Source organism: Magnolia sinica, chromosome 6 (genome assembly GCF_029962835.1).
Source record: "Magnolia sinica isolate HGM2019 chromosome 6, MsV1, whole genome shotgun sequence".
NCBI lineage: Eukaryota > Viridiplantae > Streptophyta > Magnoliopsida > Magnoliales > Magnoliaceae > Magnolia > Magnolia sinica.
Genome location: NC_080578.1, coordinates 8,725,444 through 8,744,255, shown reverse-complemented (window position 1 = coordinate 8,744,255; position 18,812 = coordinate 8,725,444). Strand labels below are relative to the sequence as shown.

Below are 18,812 nucleotides of genomic sequence, written 5' to 3'. Positions count from 1 at the left end.
ACCATTAAAATATTTTCTAAAATTTGTTTATTTATATAAACATTATATTATCATATATCCAATCTATATCAGAGTAATCAAAATATGGACGGTTCCGATCATAGACTATCTCAAAATGTTGAGTCCAACGCGGCGACAAATAGTGGTATACGTAAGTCGCGACATTTATGAGAGTTCCTCGTCCGCCCTGTCGCTTCCCGTCCATGGACTGCATTATCACCTCCCACGTCGATACACTGAACAATCTTTATAAAAACAATAAATAAATAAATAAAAGAAAAGAAAAAACGGATGGCGGATACTCTCCGAATATCTCATAACTCGAGCCGCGACAGCTACGTTCGATGAATATCTGGTCCGTACGAGTCTCAGGCACCGCTATAAAAGCCCCACACCAGAACAGAGCTCCAGCTGATGGAGCTGCCTTCAATTTCTCGCGCTCGGAATCCCTCTCCTATCCTCTGCTTCTCTTCAACTCCCACTTCCACGAGTTCCCGTTTCATTTTCAATTTCTCGGCGAGAAACAGGGGAAATTTTCCGGATGCCCGACGGTCCTGCATCAGAGCTTCGGCGGAACGGAGCGGTGGCGAACGAAACGGAGATCGGCGAGGAGGAGGATTCTCCGGCCCCGCCATGGAAGTCTCAACCTTCGATCGGAGCTTCGGTGACACCGAATTCCCCGTTTGGGAGAAGTTAGGAGCCGTTGTTCGGCTCAGCTATGGCATCGGTGAGATTCTGAAAACTCCGTTATAGTTCCGTCCTGATTCAATTATTTTTCCGTTAGAATTCTGATAATCCTGTTCCTTTTTTCAGGGATATATGTCGCCATGGCGTTAGCGGGGAAGTTCATATGCTCGATTACCGGCGTGGATTACATGGGAGGATTCCATCCGTCGTTGAATGCTATCTTGGAAGGGCTTGGATATGCCGCTCCTCCGATCATGGCCCTTCTTTTTATATTAGATGTATGTATATAGATCGATGCGTTTGGATGCTCTATTGGATTGGATGATTTTGCAATTCGATTCGATTTGGGGATCCAAACACTTGCCTGGATGTGTTTTGAGTGTGCTGACGTGGCTTGCAGGATGAGGTCGTGAAGCTGTCCCCTCATGCCCGTGCCATCAGAGATGTCGAGGATGAGGAGTTACGGAGCTTCTTCTATGGAATGTCGCCATGGCAGGTGGATTTCTGATGTTTGCTTCGTATCTGTCCCTCGATCTATGTATGTTATTTTTTCAATGGGCGGGATCTATATGTATTGAGATTTTGCAGTTTATTCTCATTGTTACGGCGAGTTCGGTTGGGGAGGAGCTCTTCTATCGGGCTGCAGTTCAGGTTAGAACTTGAATAGGACAACCTTGATTTCTTGTTTTATAATCACTTGAGTTTGTGTTTCGATCCACAATTAGTTTAGATTGTGATGTTTAAGTTGCAAAGAAAGTGAAATCTTTTACCATTTTGTTTGGGATTGACTAATTGGTTTCGGATGTGATTCGTTTCAATTGCAAACATTTTTTGATAATTCAGTTCTGCTTTTTATTGTTATTTGCCTTCCTACACCCAGATAAACCTATCAGTATTGTTATTTGCCTTTGATGGTTTTTGTTAAAACCGGTGAGAAGGTAAAAAGTAATGAATATAACATTATCAGGTGGCAGATGAGCTCGTACATGTGATACAGGAAATATCTAAACTGCTATTCTCGATAGGTCAGGAATAAGGTTAAAAGTATTGTCTGAAACCAGCAAGTATTGCCCGATGCATGCCGGTGTTGCCAATGAACAAGATGGATGTATCAGTCCATATCGACTCAAAACAGCTCAAACAGGGGGGGTCTCGCTTTGTTGGCAGCCTTGTGGTGCATTTGGTTGGAGAGTAATGAAAGATGTTTCCGGAATAGAAGTGAGACCCAGTTAGAAAGGTGTTTTTGTTCCTTAGGGATTGGGGTTCCTAACCCTTGGGGTTGTTTGTAAATTTTCTTTAATTTTGCTTTCTCTGCTCTCTTTTGAGTCTTTTGGCTCTTTCAATAAATTATCAATTCAAAAAAGAAAAAAGAGAAAAAAGAAGCCCTTATAGGGCAATACATGGCCGCATCAGTGGTGAATGTTGTGATACCAGATAAACGAATTTAAAACCATGGTCAGGAATGCTGTATAGGTTTTGGTACCCCACACACCCCCACCCCCCCTGGGGGAAATTCCAAAAGCGTCAGTGGTCCCAAATCATAGCATTGGAAAATCTATGTAATTGAGAAATCACTGTATTTTCTAGTGAATCTTGCTATTCTTAAATGGAGAAAAACATGGTCTTTCTTGTGTTCATGCGAAAAGATTCTAATAGGAATCATAGCTTTTAATGGAAATTCTGCATGCCTAAGCTTATTAGAATGTGAGAATGGCATCAGAAGGTCGACATAAACAATTCATGAACGTTTGCTATTAACTACCTTCAAAAAGTAATATAAGCAGCTCTTGTGCACATTCAAACTGTACTACTACTGTTTGTCTTTTCATTTTTATTTCATCTTTTGGGTAGAATTTCGGAACCAATGCCTCACTGAAACTCAGTTAGGGGACTTGAAAGCGGGTAATGCCTTAGGATTGTACTTGCTCTAACTGGCTAAACCATCTGCTCGAAGCTACTACCTAAAGAACTCCATATTATTGCATTATGAGCTTCAAACTGCTTGCTTCTATATCTGAAACTGTTGGCTGGAAGGAGGATTGCATGTATTAGTTCATGCACTTTCCCTGAGCACGCCACACATGTTATACTTACATGTACACATCCTTGCCAAGAAATTGAACATGCATTTATTGAATGACTGTCCTTATCTGGTGGCCATTTTGTGAAAATTGGAATACAGACTACAAGGGAGGAATTATGGTACTTCATCATTGTGCCAAATGGTAGGAAGAATGTGACAGATGCAAATTGCCTGATATTCTTGTAACTCCTAACATGGCCCGACAAAAAAGAGTCGCTTGCTCTTGTTGGACGTGGGCCGGCAGTGAAAAACAAAGGTTCGCTGGTTACAAGCAATTCATATCTGAATGGGACTGCCGGTGAATGAAGGGGACCCCTCAACTAAATTTCTACCAATGGGAGCGGTGGGGAGTTGCTAATATGGTACAACAGTGAAGTACCAAATCGAACCTCATAGAAGAATTTAGTATACAATCTGGTTGTCATGATTTTTTTGAAGTTTATATTCCAAGAAATAATGCCTGAGTTTCTTTCATAGTGCCAGCCTTTTTTCTACTCTCTCTCTCTCTCTCTCTCTCTCTCTCATTTATTGTACGACCATGATACTGTGAGAAGTAACTATTTATAATTGAAAATCATGCATTCTCTCTGATTAAGCATTTGCAATATGATAGGGGTCATTGACTGACATGTTCTTGAGAGGCACTGAATTCATGAAGGACGCGCATGGAATTGCGTCTCTGGTATGTTGCTGAATTCATGTCCTGGTTTCATCATCATCTTTGCTGCTATTGTCTTTTTCTTTTTTTTTTTGGTCTTATGCATTGGTTTGGTGCAGAGTGGCATGCTGCCTCCATTTGTCCCATTTGCGCAAGCATTTGCAGCTGTGATCACGGCTGCCCTTACGGGATCTCTATATTACGTGGCAGCCTCTCCAAAAGGTACAATTTAATTTTTCTAATTTGATCTCTCGAGCAGTTCTCTCTGTTATCTGTCTTTATTTTGACTCCCAAACTGTTGTTGCTTTTTTCCTTTCAGATCCTACTTATGTGGTTGCACCAGTCCTACGGTCACAATGTGGCCGTGAAGATCTCAAAAAGCTCTTTGCTGGTATGTTCTATCTCCTGCCTTTAGTTGTGATATAGTATTGCGCAGAATTCTGAAATCATGAAGGTGAATTCCACTTAACATAGTATTAGAGATGGAAAAAAGAAGCATAGTTTCATCTAGTTATTTATGGGATAATATATTCATTAATTACTTTTATTACTTAAAATAAAAATAAAAAGCTCTCGTACTTGTTTATAAATTGCTCTGTACTTAGAAATCTGCCAAGTTGGGAGTTCCTGTTATTCAAAATTGCCCCAATGTTTCTGAAACCAACTGTAAATCTTATTGTTCACTTTCTTTGGGTTTGAAGGTGTCTTACAATCTTTGAGGTACCGAAAAATTTCGCTCACGCTTTCTAAATGAACCTCCTTTCGGTTGATGGCATAAACTGGTGTATATCTGTTACAAGGTGTTTATTGTTCTTTACATTGTTCTTTTGTGACTGCCCACAGATTTGAATTCTGTGGGTGTTCTCATCATTTCCCAAAATGGAATGTTCTCTTCCGAATTATATATATACTAGCAAAAATGAAAAGGCGTTTCTCTTTGTAACTTGGTTTCTCTAAGGGGGCGTTTGGATCGTAAGTTAAGACAAGCTACTTATGTCTCAAGTAGCTATCTTTTCTACTTATTAATCAGATAAGCATGTTTGGTAAATGATATACTTATCAGCTTCTCCTCTCTTTCGTCTCTCCTGATGCCTCTCTTCAGCAATTTACGAAAAGTAGAAAAGCTATAAAAATTGACTGAAGTGATTAAGTAATTTTAAGTAAAAAGAAGTTACTTATAACTAATCATAAACCAAAGTTACTTATAACTAATCATAAACCATAGTTACTTATCTGAAATAAGTTACTTATCTACTGCTGTAAGTAGAAAAAGTAACTTATTTGGTGGTATCCAAATGGGCCCTAAAAGTCACCCCACATCATCCCCTTTGATATTTCTGTATTATATTGTACTGATCTATGGAGTTCTGTTCTGCAGCGTGGTATGAAAGAAGGCAGCTGAAGAAGATCTATTCCCCGCTTTTAGAAGGACTGTTGGCCCTGTACCTTGGCTTTGAATGGATTCAGGTAATCTTAAGTATTCTTCATGGTTCTAAAACCCACTGACTTGACTCGAAACTCAGTTGATTCAACTCGGCTTGGCGATATTTCAAGCCAAGTCACTTGGAAACACAGTTCTGAGTCTGACTTGAAGATTACTTGGGAAGACTTGCCGAGTCGACCACGCGGTTGACTCGACACGACTCATGGTGACTTGAATAGAGTCATTCACTGAGTCAGCGCTATTAAGTATAAAGGTAGTGCATCAACATGTGACTTGATGTAAACATTTTAATTTTAATTTATGTACATGCTTGATATTTTTAGTTATAATTTAGTAAATATCAAGTCAGGCTGAGTCTTTGAGTTGACCCAACCTGGTTGAACATCACAAGTTAAGTCAAGCGTTTGGGTTTTCGAACTATGGTCTTATCTCATCATCACATCTTCCAATTAAGCCTATGTTTTAGATCCAGGAAAATGAGAATCATCCCACTTCTTTACTTCTGAAATACTGCAGACGGATAATATTCTTGCGCCCATGATCACACATGGTATATACTCTGCTGTTATACTGGGGCATGGCCTCTGGAAAATTCACGATCATAGGCGTCGGCTCCGCCAGAGAATTCAGCAGGTGAGGGTGGAGAGCAGAAATTCAAATAGACTGTAAAGCGGACCGGGCAGGTATGTCAATGAGGTAATATGAACGCTGGCGTGAACAACACTGCGGTAAGGCAACTTTAACTTGTCCATGACGAATGTACAGTCCCCTCAACTGAAGGCGAGTATAATCTTAGGAGTCATTTCGCATGTAGAAAACAAATAAAAGCCAATGTATTCGGAGAGGTATACTGTATATGAATGGTTGTACTAGTTCTAGATAGAAATGTAGGCCTGTAAACTAGTTGTGAATGAGTACAGCTTTTCTCCTGCCCACAAAGCTCATGGGCCCGTTGAGCCGCTCTCTACGCAGATGGAACTGTGGATGCGGAATCTTCTTGTCCCAATCAAGTGAAGATGAATTATAGGATCCTTATCCCCAATAAATGCAGTATACTCGGGCTTTTGGTTTTGTTGAAAAGTCAAGGGGATTTAAACTCCTTTTTGTTTTTTGGACGTGGATGTATTAAGTCCCCAAAAAATCTCTCAGATTGGAAGATCCTAGCCCTCCGTATTGAGCCACTTTTCAGCCAGATGTGGACGAGTGCTTTATTTCTCTTCGTAACAGTCAAGTTGCAGGCCACAGTTGAATGGTTGGATTGTCTTGGCCATGAAATTGTTGAGGCGTCACCATCGCACTGAGGCCCGGCAGACCGCTGGTCTGGATCTCTGGACCATGGACCCTGCATGTACAAACTGAAAACCCGAGTAGAAGGCTAGCTAGCCCTACAGGTGCCGGCAGGACATTTGAGTGGTGAAGAAGCTGGTCCCCACTATGAAGATGAGCATATAAAAAATCATGCCAGTCCGCTCATCAGGTGGGCCACACAGAAGTTGATGGCTTTTAGCAATTCTATTTATACCATCCACTTTTACTGTACAGATGTGGCCTACCAGATGAATGGACCAACCTGATATTAGCACATTGTCAAATCTAGCTGGTGGGGCCAGGTTGGCACTTGTGTTGCGTGTATTCGGTGTGGGCTTGCAAACCTCTCCAAAGTAGCTTTCACCTGTAGTATCTATCAAGTGAAAGCAACCAGAATGTTTTTGTCTTTACCATATTTGCAGAGAATCTGTATGGCAGATTTGAGGAAGCATATGAAGACAAGCTGATTTTGGGCATATCTTCCTAGAATCAAGTTCAAACATCGAAGAAAGGTGGGGACCGCAGTGATATTTGGTTGGGGATGATGATGACCACGTTATGGTGTGGGAGGAGTTTTATGATCCTCCACATGAGGATTTCGTATTATTCTCAACTTTTGAGTTTGTAAGTGGGGCCCATGCTTTGGGCGATCCATGCCTTTGGTCTGCGGGGGGAGATGCCCTGGATGGACCATTCTCCAAAAATCTCTCAGACCGTTGGTGGATGCGAATTTCCGTAAGGAGCTCATGCGTGGGCCAGGCCACAAGGAAAGGTAAGGATGAGGAAGCCTGCCATTGAACATTCATGAGGCCCACCAAGATGTTTATATGCCATCCAGTCGGTTCATAAGGTGAGCTCAACCAGGATGAAGATGAAAAATAATAATAATAATAACAAACCCCGTCTGATCTGAAACTTAAGTGGGTGTCCCAATCCTCGCATCCGGCATCCCCTTGTGGTGAGTTTTGGATTAGCTGGATTTTTGGTACACGTCCTAACCAGTGCATATGATAAATGGAGTAGATGTCACACCATTGAGCTTTTTTGTTGCGCGGGCTCCCTAGAACAAATATGAAATTTGTGTCCAGAAGATCTGGGACACACGGTCCTTTTTAGGAATGTCCTATGGAGAAGATTTTTTGTGGCATGCTCTTTTCAGGTTTAGAAAATGCGTAGACACGTAAATGTGATGTACCAAGTGGTATAAAATCCACTAATTAGGCCCTGCTGGGCATGCCTTTTGCCCCCTATTGGATTCTTAAACATGAGCTGGGTTGGTCGAGCCCGACAAGATAAGCTTATTACCTAATTAAGGGTTGGAAGAGCCTGGGCCTGATAAATGGGTCAGGTCGGGCTTGGGCCTGATGAATTTTAAGTGGGTCAGGTCAGGGCCACAGGGTAATGGGTCATATCAATCTGGCCTGTTTAGTAAACGAGTTGAACTTGGGCTCATCCTCATCCTCACCTGACCCAAACCCAATCCATTATCAGTCTAACAGATAATAAAGGATAATAAAGGGGGTGTGACGGTTGGACTCCGGTTTGACTTTGAAGTGGAGTGGGCCTGGCTGACTGGGTGGCCTATTCAAGATTTATATTTAGGCAAGGCAAAGGCAGCACCTAGGCTATCTCAATCACGACATCTCCAATTAAAAAACGAACACTAGGATGTCCAGCCACGATGCCAATGCCACAAAGTTCCATGTTAAAGACCATTTATCCATCACCAGGGAACAATTCCTTAACATGATAAAGACTACAAGAGCCACCGGTCAATTTAATCCAAAACTCAGGTGGGCCCCACCAAGTGCCTTTTAGATGTTTAAGGCATGAATTTACATGGTTTCAGAATGTGTGGCTCACCTGATTTTCGAATGCAGCTGACTTTTGGGACATCTCATAAACTAAGGGCTACCCACCAAATGCACGGTATGGATGTCCAACATACATCACGGTGGTCTTCACAAAGCTCCACCTCGTGGGGGCATTGGGGCTGTGATTCCCACTTGATCTGGTCATCTCTTACAAACAGGGCTGTGAACGTCGCTGTAGCAAGCTTACGCCAGGGGTGATTCACTACAGTAATCACATGATTCTAACAATCTATTGGTAGCAATTCCCAATTGACGGTGGATAGCTGGGGTGCATTGAAATGGTTCAGATCATCTGATCATCAAGTTTTTTGGGGAGTCTCCCATCAAGGTGGGTCCCAGTAATGACTGGTTTGGATCGCCAAACAATGGGCCCAGCCTGGAAAGTTGCTCACCCAAACAAATGCCCCATTCGAGGCAGTCTTCTAACTTCAGCACGATAGATATTTCAGTATGGAATGAGAAACCCTGGAGAAAAACTAAGATCCAAAGAAACAGTGAAATTTTTATAATTTTCTATTGCATCGTCCTAAAGTCTTCCATCGGTGGAGTCTTCAAGAAAGGATGAGACTCCCGTGAATGAATCCCTTGAGAAATATTATTGAAGCAGGAACAATGCATATGAAGGACCTGACTCATGCTCGGATGCAGGTGGGCTTGTATTACAGAAGTGTGATGGAAACGATTCGGCAGCACCATGCAAGTAGATCTGCTTAATCTTCTTCTAATTGGGAGATGATACTCAAGAACACTTGGAAACCTTGGCACATATCTGAGAAAAGGCAGTACTCATTCTTGGCATGGTAAGTAGCCAGCAAACCTGCATATACGGAGACGCATCAAATGAATTCTACCCACATCTGGTAATTTAAATCATGTAGATAGTTCATAGGTTGTCGAATAATGAATGAGAGGCCTAGGGTGCGTTTGGTTGCACCAAATATCATGAAATATCATGATTAATCAGTCTAATTCAGTGCAAAATATCATGAAATATCACATGACATTAGTGCAAACCAGCATCCTTAACAAATATACCAACTCTAGGGCCAGAAAATAACTGATGGACCTCACTAGTGTGCAAAAGATTACCAAAATGATGAAGAAAATACAAATACTTAAATGGAAAATGTCCACTGCTTTGATCAACACTAGCAAGGCATCTCAAAGGGGACTCCTGGCATAAGACATTAGTGGCCAAACCTGGTTTCCTATTATAGACAAGTGTTCGTAAAATATATATAAAAAATATTATTGCAGTGTATCATCTCAATACATTGTTTTGGGTATATGGATGTTGGTGTTTAGGGTGGAAAACAATTTAAGGAGAGAATTTTGAGCATCAGTGATAGTTCACAGATGCGCTTCTGGGAGGGTGTGGTGTGGTGGTGGCTCTCTAAATCAAGACCATTCTCACTTCTACCGGAGGAGCTAAAAGAAGGGAGTTGCGATTTGCACTTGTTATATCAGTTCATGTGGTCTAGTGGTTCAGGAGCTGACTTTCAATAGGGATCTCAGCAAAGAAGAAATAAAAGAATTTGTCAGTCTCATGGAGTTGCTAAAAAGGTGAAAGCACACAATTACAGAGAGACAAATGGTAAGTGGAAAATTGAGAAATTGTTCTTGTTAAAGCCATTCTGTGTGTTGCTTTTAAGAGATGACAGGAGGAAGGTGGCTTCCAGTTTGATGTGGTTGTACTAGGGTCCCTGATAGGGCTTTGAAGAGATGACAGCAGGAGAAGGGGGCTTCCACTTTGACGTGGTCATGCTCGGGTCCTTGATAGGGCCATCAATCAGCACATGGATCCCGATGGACCCGACCTGATTTTAACAGGCCCCAACCCAATTTCTCAGAACCGTTTATAAAATGGGTTGGGTAAAATCCATTTAGGAAACAGATCAGGTTTGGTTCTTCTATTCCGGACCCAGTTACCAACCATGCCTACTTGGGTCTGCATCAGATCCACTACCTTGGACCCAGTTAAAATTGGGCTGTGTCAGGTCCAATTAGTTTTAATAGTAATATTATATATTATTAAATATATATTAATTATTCTAGCAACAGAGTAAGGTTTGCTAAGCCATATGCATGTAAAATAGTCTATTTACATTACTAATGTGTCAAATTGGCACACGTGTAATTTAGTCCATCATTTAGGTGGTCCCCGGGATGTAAGTGCCTTATTTTTACATGGACCCTGCTGAACTCAACTCAAAACCAAGTTCCAAAGACCCAATGGGTACCCAAGTCGGATTCGGGCCAGGGTCTAAAAAATGAGACCCAGAACTGAGAACCCGGACACGTCAAGTCTGGGTCCAGGAACTCTTCAGGTTCAGCCGGAACCTGACCCGTTGATTGCCCTAGTCCCTGGTTGGCAAGTGAGTAAGGGACAAGGTGCTCATCATTGACCACTTCAGGAATAGACAAATGGTTATCACAAATGTGTTTATTCTCTGCCTTTGGAGCACAGAAATGGTTGGGATTTGTTTATGCACTGGGACTTTTGACTTTACAATGTCTGTATGGTGGAGATTTAACTATTTGGGTTGGCTTGGGTGATGCCTGAGACAGTTTTGGGACTTTATTGAGGCATTGAACAGAGGTTTGGGACTGAAAAGGAAAATCTTGTGGAAACTTGCATTGCTAGGTGGGCTTTAGATAGCATGGAAGGAACGTAATGACAATACATCCAATACCAAAGCATATCAGGTTGAAGAGGTTTTTAAAACATCTCAGTAAGAGTATAATACCATAGCCTGCAGTTTGAACATCGAAACCTTCATCCTGGAATGAAATAACAAGAAGAATATGAGACTCAGTATGTGAATAAATGACAGTTGCTGAAGGGTATCAGTTAAAAAAGAGATGGGGACCGAACCTGCAACTCACGGATCAATGGCAAACTACCAGTAATTGAGTAGGGCTTGACATGTCCAACCACTTCTTCAGTTGCTTTGCACAATACATGGAAGCCACGGGATTCAAGGTTACAAGCAACTCCAGACATCATGCTCTCATCAAAGCTGATTGTAAGCCTGCAGAAATCAACATACTCACTCCAGAGTTCTCACTTTGATAATATATTACATTAAAATGGATATAATTGTCTGGTGATACATTAACATGCCTGTAACAGCCCTTTTTGAGTGGCATTCTGTTGCCAGAAACAACTGTCACTGTGATCTCTGGTATAAGATTGCCATTTCATGATGATGGTTACGCTTCCACCAGTCAGAAATTTATGTGAGACACTATATTTCGGATTCCGAAAAGAACCTGAAAAGTCTGGCTGCTTAACTGCTTACTTTCCAGTCCGGTTGGGATCCAGTTGTTTCATCTTTTCTTCTTCTTCTTCTTCTTCTTCTTCTTTTTTCCGATAGACATTATGTCCAAAGGGGAGGAGGAGAAAAAAAAAAGAAAAAAAAGAAAGAGGGCAAGGCAGACTCCTGAAAAAGAAGTTTAAGACATGCTATCTGGGCATCTTCTCCTCATATTAAGACAAAGGGAGAGCTGCCATTCCAGAAAACTGCATAGCTATATCATCCTTTCTAAGAGAACTTGATAAAAAAGAAAAGCACCTGCCCCTCAAATTTTCATCTGGGAGGACATATTTTGACACGGGCCCTCGCGTATCTAGCTTCTCTATGTTGGCATTGATATCGTCGACATATTCCTGTAATTTTTTCGCCACATCTGTTATGCTGGAACAATATCAGATGGAGAACAGGGGTTCAGATGCTTCCAGCTGCTTTGCTATGCTTCGAAGAAGTTACTCATTGAGTATACTCTCAAAAATCAAGGAAAAAAAAATTAGAGAAAGGAGCCTAATTCAATCTTCGGCAAGTAGCATACTTACTTGTAGAATGGAGTTAACCTGCATTACAAAGGAAGATGGAGTCAGGAGAATGTTTCTTTAGTGTCTGTTATTCCAAAGCTTTATATGAGTTGCAGATATAAGAGAATGTCATCCGTTAATCATTTTTGTTAAAAACAAGAAAGATTACATGAATCCTAACAAATATCCATGGTTTTTTTTTTTCTTAAGGATAACTAAATCCTCAGTTGGCCATAGGTAAAGATGAACTGTATAGTCCAAAGCCTCAACAAACATACATTTTGTTGAGGCTTCACAGTCCATGCATGTGGGGCACATAGTTTGGTGATCGAGATTGTTGACTTGACAGGTCCCATTGTTTATGACACCCCCAATTATGCTAGATTGGAAGATCCTAACCATTTAATTTGGTTTTCTTTCAGTTGGATTTGGGCTGTTGATACTATTTTATCTTAACTGCCTATTTTTATGCACCCAATCATATGGGGTTTTTGGACATACCCAATCAACGGGAGCCACATCAGATCAACAGTCTGGATCACCAAACCACAGGCACCACATGCATGAAGTTGGGAACCTCAGCAAACTGTAGATTTGTTGAGACTCATACATTAGTACTTTCTTGAGAAGAGCTCATCAATTAATACTCAATGGTTACTTTGTTTGACACCCAGATCCATAGCTCAACTGGTAGACTGAGTGGAGATACCTCGTTTCAACACTTGAGGTCTTGGTATCGATCCCTAGTGGGGGTGGCTAACATCGAGTGTGTGTACTGACATGGGTGTGTACTAACAAGCTAACTCAAAAAAAATAAATTAAAAAAATAAACAAAAATGGTTACTTTGTTTGAGTAGTGAGGGAAGCAATTGCAATCTGATCATGCCTCCTTTATTTGGCTAATTATTGCAATTAATTCAATGGTGTATCCAAATGCAGCCTTAACTAGCAGAATTTAAGCACTTTTGGGACATTTGCAAATTTATCCATCTTACAACCAAAACAACATGAAAGCCAAATAAACTTGAAATTGTCTCATGACAGGTTACTTTCTTTGGATGAAAACAAAGCCCTTTTCATTTGCATTTGGTATGATACTGATGCATCAAAATCATAACTCCCACCAGACTCCAAGGTATCACGTTAAAACAAGTAGCAGGAGTGATTTGATAGGTGTTTTTCAGTAATGGAACAAACCTGACATCCCCTGAAACAGTACACTCGGCTGGAATCTGATTGATACCACCTCCTGGGTCTGCAGAATGTCAAACAAATATGAAATGTCATCCGAGTATACAAGACTCCTTACCTGATAATTGTTAACCCATGTAACAAGGACAATAACACTTTTAAGAATGTACTGTGTTGACATGGACACATATGCCCAATACTCTGGGACATTGTTTGAAGTGTAGAACTAATATTTAGGTTTAGTTATAATTCTTAGCTATTTTTTAGGGAGCCACTATTTACACCTAACCTTTTTTAGTGCAGAAGAAATTTGGAAGATTGGGAGATCCCTATCCTGGCCAATCTGCTTGAACGTATTTATCAATCCAACCCCAGCCCCGACGTGGAAGACAGAACAATCTGGAAAATGGATAAGTCATCTTCCTTCTCAGTTAGCTCCCTGTACAAGATGCTTCTTCCTCCTCAGTTTCCGGAAGTGGCCCATCCTTTCTCTTGTTTGGTCCCAACGCCGCGCCCCCTAAAATTGTGGCGTTCACCTGGTTGGTTGTCAATAAGAAGATTCTCACCATCCACAATCTGGAGAAGAGAGGGATGATTCTCCCCAACGTTTGTCTATGTTGCATGACGAACGCGGAGTCGATAAATCATTTACTAATCCATTGTCCCTTCATCTCCCAAATATGGGTGGATTTCGCTAGTAGATTCCGAATCAACTGGTGCATTTCTACTTCTGTGGATCTCCTTCTTCAAGCTTGGCATGGGTTCAGATTTGGGAAGAAGAAGACTCAGATTTGGAGGATGGCCCTCCTCGCTATATGGTGGTCGGTTTGGACCGAGAGAAATGAAAGATGTTTTAGAAATTCCTCCTTTTCAGCGGAGTCCGTTTCTTTCAAAGCCTCGAACTTGGTGATCGAGTGGGCCACGTATGCCGATTCCCTTAGGGAATACGACTTCTCTTTTCTTGTTGCTTAAGCGCTTACACTATCTCAGCGTTGCCCGTTTGTTTCTTTGGTTTAGTTTGTTTTGTTTTCTTCTTTTTCCTGCTGTTCTCTCCTTTAGTTTAATGAATGCGTAACCTTTCAAAAATAATAATAATAATAATAATAATAATAATAAATAGTAGAAAACCATACAATTGTCTTAAAATAAGTAGATGAGAAAGGGTTCTGCTATCAATAAGATTGGGTGTGAACGGTGAGTCTCAATTTTTATAAACATAAATAACTATTTTTAAGTTGATCACTATATCTTATATTAGGGTCCTTTTTCATATAATAAACACAATATCCCATTAAAACATAATATTCGAAGCAATTTGTCAACAGATAATGCTTCCAAAGTCCCCATGTTTGACAAGCCCGTATCTGTGTCCAACAATGGCACATGTATCAGTTTCCAAGTTACATTCTGATCATCAAAAATAGATTTTTTATTTTTTACTTTGCCTAACTTGTCAAACATTGCTAATGGGCTTCAGTAAATGTGAGATTGGCATACAACTTACAACTCCATTGAGTCGGTTTCATGGTTGATGGTGTGGCAAACCCATAAACTTCTTCCTTAGGGTGCGGTGGGAAGTCTCTGTAGAATCGTAATTGGATCTCTTTAAGAGCTTCCATTATCAACTCCAGAGGATTGATTGCCTGCATATACAAATCACGTCAAGAGATCTCATTCTTATAATTCCATAAATGCATTATGGTGCTGTTAAAGAAAAATAGCACATTATTGATGCAAGAGTTCTACATCATCTATGCTACAGAAAAACAAAGACACCCCCATTACAACGTCAGCGAGGACCAACAACTTTTACATAATATCTTTCATTTTCCATATCATTCTGTAACTGTATGGTCATATCTCAATGTCAACTATTATAGAGTCTATGTGCCCAAGTACCAAGTTTCTTAGCATTAAACTCATTAAACTATGGTCCACACAGTACGCATATGGATGGTATTATGGCATCAGATCGGTGCATTGACAGTGTAAACTTCAAGAAAATAGGACATTGCATAGCCTTGAGTGCAAGAAGTATGCATGTGTCCGTATAGTATGCACCTGCTAACATACTTTCATTTAGAGATCCCCCAAAACCAATGAAAAACAAAAACGCAACAATTTCTTATCACTACATATGGCAAGGAATAAATGTTGCTTCATGGTATGGTTGACTACCTTGTTGGCAATACCACTATGGAAAAGCTTTCCTGTTGCTCGAAGTTTCCATGCTATCATTCCTCCAGTACCTATGCATGGTTGTTTGTCAGCCGTATCGATCCAGAACCTGCATGAATTGAGATTAACATGGTAAAGCTTTTACCGGCGCGTTGATTTGCTTTGGAAGAATTTATCTCTTACACCTCATAGAAATAAGCCCTAGAAAAGGAGAGTGAGGTAATAAAGATGGTGCATTCATATACTGATGCAAGTATATACTAATGTAACTGAGAAATTTTTTCATGTATATAATGTAACAGACTAACGACAATGCATATAAACTATATTGTGGCATCAATAACATTTGTTCTCACAAGAATGTTTGATCCAGAATAAGGAGGTCATTCATAACGTTCAAGTTGCCACTGCACAAATTAGCTGCCATTTGCATGTGAAATTCTGAATTACTTACAAGGGTCCTTCTTTGAGTTTATCAAGTAGGCCATCCTTCACAAGTGCATCCACACCAATCCCCAAAACAGATGAATTTTCTTCATTAGCTATAAAGACAGCAACAACAGTGGACTTCAGCTTTGGCTTGGTTTGCCCCAGCCTTCGCATGAGTTCCGTTACAAGAGCTACATGCCCCAAACAGTCAGTTGTTCCACGACCACGCAATTTGTCCCCATCAATGCTCAAAGAGAAAGGATCAAAATCCTGCACGTGGTGTCATCGGAATTCAAAACATAATAAGAAACTCCATGAATGTAAGAATGATAATTTACGTGCAACCGTTTCCCTGCCATGAATGTGTAACCAATAGAGAGATTTTCAAACCGCAGCCACCACACAGTTGCGAATGTAGACATGTCACCATTGTGAAAAATTACTGAAAAAGGAACTCCAAAAGCTTTTAGTGGTGATCATGTGACAATTGAAACTAATTGCAGGATGTAGGATCAGGATCTTAAGAAACCCAACTTAGTTTATATCTTCAAAATGCATAGAGTATCAAATTCATATGAGGCTGAACCTTTAAGAGACCGGTGCAATGAAATTCCAAGGCAGGTAATGCAAGTTCCTGACACAAGAAAACAGTGGCAAGCAGGCACGTGCCTGTGTAATATGCATGCAAGCCCATAAGGGGATGGCATTTTATTGTGTTCAAAATTGAAAGATGGAAAATTTCTGACACCACAATATTTGATGCCTTAGAAGCAGTTCATGGTCATTCTTGCAATATAAGCAATATCAGGAGAACAAGAGACTAATAACTACTTCCAGCTGTATCTTTGAGGCCCATTCTTTCACTTAGAAGCTTCATAGTCAGATGCTATCGGTTCCCTAAGAATATGCAGCTTCTACATACGATTACCTTTTTTTTTTTTAGGCATAAAAGTATTTCAATGTAGCCTCGTGACTCTTCTGAAACTGTAAGTATTAAAAGGACATAAGCCTTCGTGAAGAACCCTTTAAATCACTACTCCTGTCTCATACCAAAATAATAGCTCTACCAAGAATAGCAGGATTTGCATTCCTTGAATATACCCACCAAAGTTTAGCTTCAGTTCAGAGACTCAGGAAAAAAAAAAAAAAAAAAGGTCTCTTCACAGGCACCCAAGTGATTTTCTGTTGAGTCACATGACCCAATTGCACAGTGATTTTGGAGTGGCCTGGAGAACGAAACTAGGGTATGGTTCACCCTGAATCAATCCATTCTAGTCCTGTTTACTCATGGCTCAACTGAAACAACTCAGTTTCGGATGATATTTAGAACCATTTGCAGGCTGTTTATGACCACAATTCCCAAATCCACAAAGGAGAAGGTGCAAGGAGAAATCACAAACTCCTGGAATTGTCACTGGAAGTTCCCAAGGGAAAATTGTTCAGATGTCACACATGACAGGTCCAACATGGAAGATCTTGGAAACTCCGACGCATCCATAATAAATTTTAGTTTGCAAATGCACATGATACTGAAAAATGCATCTACATATCTAGAAATAGAGTTCGCTTTTGCCTCCATCATGACTTGGGGTCCAGTGTGCGTTGCCACCCACGGGGGCCCACATGCTGAGTGGTCTAATGATCGGAACAGTCCATGTTCTGGAATCTATGCTATACAGAGACACCACAGGGAACTACACTGAAAGGATGATAGTCACTACCGCTCCCTAAAGACGAAGTTAAAGCCATCAATAGGATTTTTTCAATGGCTTGCATTCAACTCTAAAAATTGAAGGATACGATCATCCCCCCCCCCCCATGGGAAGATATTGAGGGAAACTCACACCATAAATAGGCCAGGCTCGATTTCCCGGTCCCTGGGCCAGACCTGATTTTCCTGACCCCCCGTGGGAGAATAATATATTAGCGAGGCATATTTGCTGCTCTCAAGATTCGAACGGACCTTCCGCTCTGATACCATGTCAAACAACCATTTACTCCAAAAGCTTAAGCTGTAGAGTGTGGTGTATCAATGTATATCAAGGGAATTTATCACTTCAACACAAATCACCAGACCACCACAGCATGTGGGCCCCGGTGGGTGTGACGCACCTGCGGGATCCTGAGTCAAGACAGAGGCAAAACGAACACCTGAAAACATATCGCAACTGAAAAAAAAATAGTAAATGACAAATACCCTACTTCTTTAAACGGTTAGGATTGTCTGATCACAGCGATTTTTGGCTACGGTCGATCAACCGACGATTCAGATCATCAAACAAATATGCCATGTGCACCGATCAAAGAACACGAAGAACAAGCAATTCCTCGAATATAAAATCGTAAACAGAAATCAATTCAATGTTTTAATTTTCTTTTTCTAATTTCTATGAAAAAATCGAATAAAAAAGGAAAATACCCAATCTTGGGGATTGGCGGTGACGACGTCCATGTGGCAGCCGACGAAGGAGACGATCTTGCCGGGGACGGTGCCGGGGTACTCGACGATGACGTTGCCGCGGCCCTCGGTGTAGCTGACGTGGTTGACGATGAGGGGCCCACCAGAGGAGGTGGAGAAAGGGAGAAGGGAGTCAAGCACGTGCCTGGCGACCCTGTCCTCTTTGGGGATGAGCTCTGGGGGGTTGTTCTGCACGTGCTTCACCTCTCCTATGATCTTCGTCAGCAGGCTTACGAAGTTCTCCTTCTCCAGCTTCCCTATCACCTCCTTCAGCGAACCCATTGCAGAGAGAGAGAGAGAGAGAGAGAGAGAGAGGACACGATTGGTGCTTCGCACGGCATACGCGTATTATTTATGCTGCTCTAAGTGGACCAGGTTTAGATTTGATTCATGTCACACCAAAATTAAGTACACACCCTCGTAGCCGAAGAAGAGTACATCATGTAGTTAACTTATACCATTATACGGTCAAATAATAATCATTTTGCATTAACATCCACTCAATTCTCACCGTTCAAACATTCATAAACATTCAGTGGCTATAAATTACACATCATTTATCACTCGATACAACTTATTAATAAGTATTTATTACACGCATAGAACAATTCAATTAAAATTTATATATATTTGCAACATTATTATTCATCTTGTTATATTACACGGTCAG

At 40.9% G+C, this 18,812-nt stretch overlaps 2 protein-coding genes across 4 annotated transcripts; one reads left to right on the top strand and one right to left on the bottom strand.

Moving 5' to 3' along the window:
* Window positions 1-266: 266 nt before the first annotated feature.
* On the top strand, window positions 267-6,030 carry LOC131248182 (uncharacterized). Its single transcript, XM_058248287.1, has 9 exons — window positions 267-727; window positions 814-965; window positions 1,088-1,183; window positions 1,276-1,338; window positions 3,384-3,452; window positions 3,548-3,650; window positions 3,748-3,819; window positions 4,807-4,895; window positions 5,389-6,030. Exons 1-9 carry the CDS (start codon window positions 415-417, stop codon window positions 5,539-5,541), a joined length of 1,110 nt encoding a protein of 369 aa, XP_058104270.1. The 5' UTR covers window positions 267-414; the 3' UTR covers window positions 5,542-6,030.
* A 2,514-nt stretch (window positions 6,031-8,544) lies between these two features.
* Window positions 8,545-18,471, bottom strand: LOC131248181 (acetylornithine deacetylase). 3 transcript variants are annotated; one of them, XR_009172161.1, is made up of 11 exons: window positions 18,104-18,470; window positions 15,710-15,954; window positions 15,256-15,364; window positions 14,582-14,720; window positions 13,084-13,141; window positions 11,908-11,925; window positions 11,630-11,752; window positions 10,930-11,086; window positions 10,802-10,835; window positions 8,684-8,871; window positions 8,545-8,648 (listed from the first exon to the last, which is right to left on the bottom strand). XR_009172161.1 is itself a non-coding variant. In XM_058248285.1 (10 exons), the coding sequence occupies exons 1-10, from the start codon at window positions 18,422-18,424 to the stop codon at window positions 8,765-8,767; spliced, it is 1,311 nt and encodes a 436-aa protein (XP_058104268.1). In that variant the 5' UTR covers window positions 18,425-18,470; the 3' UTR covers window positions 8,545-8,764. The 3 variants fall into 3 exon arrangements, 2 of the variants coding, with proteins under 2 accessions (XP_058104268.1, XP_058104269.1); XM_058248285.1 differs by having other exon boundaries at window positions 8,545-8,871; XM_058248286.1 differs by lacking the exon at window positions 11,908-11,925 and having other exon boundaries at window positions 8,545-8,871; window positions 11,630-11,746; window positions 13,060-13,141; window positions 18,104-18,471.
* Between the last annotated feature and the right edge of the window lie 341 nt (window positions 18,472-18,812).

Bases quoted from the DNA above. Each gene is read 5' to 3' on its own strand.
- LOC131248182 (XM_058248287.1), top strand. From the start codon at position 415: ATGGAGCTGCCTTCAATTTCTCGCGCTCGGAATCCCTCTCCTATCCTC. The intron at 728-813 runs GTGAGATTCTGA...TCCTTTTTTCAG, and splicing joins TCGGCTCAGCTATGGCATCG to GGATATATGTCGCCATGGCG. The intron at 3,651-3,747 runs GTACAATTTAAT...TTTTCCTTTCAG, and splicing joins CGTGGCAGCCTCTCCAAAAG to ATCCTACTTATGTGGTTGCA.
- LOC131248181 (XM_058248286.1), bottom strand. From the start codon at position 18,424: ATGGGTTCGCTGAAGGAGGTGATAGGGAAGCTGGAGAAGGAGAACTTC. The intron at 15,365-15,709 runs GTAAGTAATTCA...CAATTCATGCAG, and splicing joins AAACTCAAAGAAGGACCCTT to GTTCTGGATCGATACGGCTG. The intron at 10,836-10,929 runs GTTCGGTCCCCA...ATTTCATTCCAG, and splicing joins CATTGATCCGTGAGTTGCAG to GATGAAGGTTTCGATGTTCA.